We start from the raw sequence: 3,733 nt of genomic DNA, 5'->3' as shown, positions 1-3,733 counted from the left end.
TAAAACTAAAATGACTTATTATTAAAAAACTAAACGATCTTTAAAAAATAATAACGAACTTTATCTTATTATATTTTTCTACACTATAAAATATAGTGCAAATTATTGAATAATTCAATAAGCTCATTTCATGAAGATAATTTCATAAAGATAGATTGTGAATTATATGTGAATAATCTCCAAAAACAAAACTGGTAAATCATATTCATGAATATACTCTCAAAGAATAAATGAGCTTTAAATATCGAGTCCCTTAACCAACTAAATTTTAAAATATAAAAGTGTCAAGGAATCAAATAAATTCAAATTAAAAGCTTGATAATATATAAACAATCAAAGCTCAAACTTTGTTAAAAATATTATTAAAATATTTTTGATAATAACTTACAAAAATATATCCTGCTGATCCGATTCTAATTGTCATTTATAACTTCAGCATTACAATATACAACAACAGCACCCACTTTTTTCTTTGGTCTTCCTTCTCCATTCACCATTCGGTAGAATTTCGAGATCCCTGACATCGCGAACAAACATCGCAGGGATTCTGGCTGCACAGTCCGGACCAGCGTACTCATACGACGCCAACTTATCACTGAAAATGAATTAAATGAACAAAATTAATATTAAATAAATTAAAATAAATAAATAAATAAATAAATTTATTTATTTATTTATTTTATCAAATTTAATAATCAAATAAATAAATTTCTAACTTCTCCATTACCTGCGAGACCCCCGTCGATTCCACGGTCTGCTTTGCTTGGACTCCGTTGTTTTTTTACCACTATCAGCAACTACTTCGCTAACTCGCTTCTCAGGCAACCCTTGCGGTTGATCCAAGACATCCTGATTTTCTAAGTGCTCTATTACCGTCCCATCTCTGCCGCTGTGAACGCTCTTAGTTGGGTCTGTAATTGACATGATCGCATCGCCGGCCTCATTTTCTAACTTTATTTTAAGCTTCTCAGGATCAAAGTAACCCCAGACCATCACCGTCCCATCTCTCTCTTCACGCCATGTGTCGATGTCACTCGTTTCTTCAAATAATACATCAAGTTGCCAATTAAAGCAGAGAGAGAGGTCTTAATTAAATGTCCATTGCATGATAATAATTAATAACAGAATACAGATTAATTGTATATATATTTAAGCAAGGGATCAGTCGTATATACCTCGAAGCTTTTCTAAGACGCCTTTTATCTTTTCCAAACAGTTTTCCGAAGATTCAGCCTCAACTTTCAGGACTCTCTGCTGCCGCTGCTGCAAGAAAATATAATTAACAAAAGTAGCTAGCTAGCTAGGGTTATCAGGAATCTAATTTAATTAAACAAAACTAGCTAGATCGCTACTGTCAAATAAACTACTGTCAATCCCCGAAATAATTAAGTAAGCGCAGCAGCTATGCGGATTCCTTGCCCACGAGCCACGATATATACATGATCAAATACGCTAGCTAGCTACATGGTTTCAGAAATTAGGTCGGAGAGAATTTTAAGATTTAATTAATTATTTCTGAAAGACGAGTGAGAACTCTTCACCTCCTTCATCATCTCTTTACTAGTTGGCGAAACGGGCTCTGATGAAGACGGCTGAGAATCGCCCGCCTTCTCCATTTCGTTAGTTACTTGATGGATCATGTGAGGAAATTAAGGGAGAGCCCCCATTATTTATGGAATGAATCATCTTAGTGGAGGAAACTTCCTGCTTAATTAATTAAGAAGCTGCAGTTTGACCGGAACAGTGGAGTTGGTGTTAATTAAAGAGAATTAGATTAACTAAAACGCGGAGGGGGCGGAATCAACTACGGGGACGTGGGGCCAAGGCCGGTCCTAGACGTTAAACAGTCCGGTGGAAAAAAAAAAAAAACAGGCTCTTTAAGAATAGAATTCTAGAATTAACAAACATATTAATTCATTTTAAATTTTATAGTAAATATAACGATGATGTGTATTTTTCTCAAGATGCTCTTTCATCATTTAGTCCCATTAATCATCTGAATAGCAGTCAAAAAATTTCTATTATTATTATTATCATAAAGTTTCTTGTTACTATCACAAAATACCTTGTTTTATTTTGTCAAAAAGCTCACAAGTAAAATTAATCGGTGCAATACCTTCCTCCAATACTCTTTTACCTTCTTGATTTGATATTGAATAGCATGATTAATTATTGTACTCTTCACTAACTTGATACGCAACTCAGATTATGCTAACATAATAATTGAAATACTCAATATTTATCTCATGTTCTTTAAGTTTACTACTAAGATGTCCTTAATCACAGTATCTCTCATTTACTAGATGATTTGGTTGAGGCCCCCTTTTAAATAACTTGCAAAAAAAATAAATTTCTTTATCAAGTACTTTTGACTAGATCAAATAATCTCTATTGTATTTTGACCATTTGACAAAATTTGAGTGAGTAAAGAAATATGAAGATCATCATCATCTATTTGATCCATCTTTGAGATTTTTTCCTATTAATACATCCCTTACATGATTTTTTTTCAATAAATGGTCCTTCCACTTTAAATCTAAATTCTCGTACGTGCTAGATCAAAATGTCAAGTGTAATTAATGAACTTGGTTCTTCATTCACTACATTAATAATATTATCATCACTTTCAAAATAATTAATTTTAAAATCTAAGTCATCACTACTTTCATTGCCTTCAAGCTCATTCATATCTTCCTTTACATCATTTTCAACTACTAAACCTTTGTGTAATTTATTATAATTATTTTATTTTTTTTCCTCTTCATTAACCAAATCTTGAAGTAACGGATTTCTTGATTTTTGATAATAAATTTGTCAATCGCCTCTCTCTAAAACTCAATAAATTCTTCAATTTTTTTCTACTTATCAAGTCCTGATTAGATACTTTATAGTATGATGGATTCCAATTTTCTATATAAAAATAAACAAATTAAATTCTCAAACAACCATTTATTATAGACATAAAATGCTCATTTTAACTTTAACGTTAAAGGTAAATTAGAATTTAAATAGCTAACTATTTAGAATCCTCTAAAATTTCTAAACTTTGCAGTTCACTTTCAAAACTCATACATTAAATTTCTAAATATCATATTTAACAATTCTAATGCATCAAAACTCCAAAATTAAATTATTCAATACTAAAACAGGCAAAAATCCTCCGAATAAATAATCTGGATCAAAATTTCAAAAATTTTAAATATCATTGATGATCTATTTTCACAATCCAAATTCCAAAAAGCCTACTTTCGAATTGAAACAGTTAAAATAAGGTTCAACTCGAAACAATCAACCTTGACGCAAAGTTCGTGTTGAAACTGGCAACTTCTAGAGCAAATTAAAGGCTTCAATAACTACACAATAGCACTGCACAACTAAACTAATCAATAATCATGCCATAGCTCATAAGTTTATAATCAAAATCAAAGAACGAACTCAGATTTTTCTCACCTCATAGAACAGATTTGGAATCAACCCAAAGCCTCATAAAAGGCATTCATCTAGGTTACACAACGGTTAGAATGCAACAACAAATGAGACAATGCACACGACGAAGACGTGCGATGAGGGTGATGGGTTGAGCTTGGAGTTGCGGATATATTCTGTATAATTTTAGTACCAAAATATAGTCCAAATTCAAGCCAAGTTTTATCAAAAACCGTGGTCAATTTTTACTTTCCCTTGACCGATAGCTTAAAGCGGTGGTGAGGATTTTGGAGATTTTCTTTGAACG

The 3,733-nt window shown here is 31.8% G+C and overlaps 1 protein-coding gene across 2 annotated transcripts; it reads right to left on the bottom strand.

Moving 5' to 3' along the window:
* Window positions 1-346: 346 nt before the first annotated feature.
* Window positions 347-1,678, bottom strand: LOC121983443. Of its 2 annotated transcripts, none has more exons than XM_042536345.1 (4): window positions 1,542-1,678; window positions 1,176-1,263; window positions 728-1,040; window positions 347-595 (listed from the first exon to the last, which is right to left on the bottom strand). In XM_042536345.1, the coding sequence occupies exons 1-4, from the start codon at window positions 1,638-1,640 to the stop codon at window positions 439-441; spliced, it is 657 nt and encodes a 218-aa protein (XP_042392279.1). In that variant the 5' UTR covers window positions 1,641-1,678; the 3' UTR covers window positions 347-438. The 2 variants fall into 2 exon arrangements, with proteins under 2 accessions (XP_042392279.1, XP_042392286.1); XM_042536352.1 differs by having other exon boundaries at window positions 1,176-1,260; window positions 1,542-1,659.
* Between the last annotated feature and the right edge of the window lie 2,055 nt (window positions 1,679-3,733).

Source organism: Zingiber officinale, chromosome 1B (genome assembly GCF_018446385.1).
Source record: "Zingiber officinale cultivar Zhangliang chromosome 1B, Zo_v1.1, whole genome shotgun sequence".
In the NCBI taxonomy this organism is placed as follows: Eukaryota; Viridiplantae; Streptophyta; class Magnoliopsida; order Zingiberales; family Zingiberaceae; genus Zingiber; species Zingiber officinale.
This window is presented reverse-complemented; position numbering and strand designations above follow the sequence as displayed.

Bases quoted from the DNA above. Each gene is read 5' to 3' on its own strand.
- LOC121983443 (XM_042536345.1), bottom strand. From the start codon at position 1,640: ATGATCCATCAAGTAACTAACGAAATGGAGAAGGCGGGCGATTCTCAG. The intron at 1,041-1,175 runs GTATATACGACT...TATTATTTGAAG, and splicing joins CGTCTTAGAAAAGCTTCGAG to AAACGAGTGACATCGACACA. The intron at 596-727 runs GTAATGGAGAAG...ATTCATTTTCAG, and splicing joins AATCGACGGGGGTCTCGCAG to TGATAAGTTGGCGTCGTATG.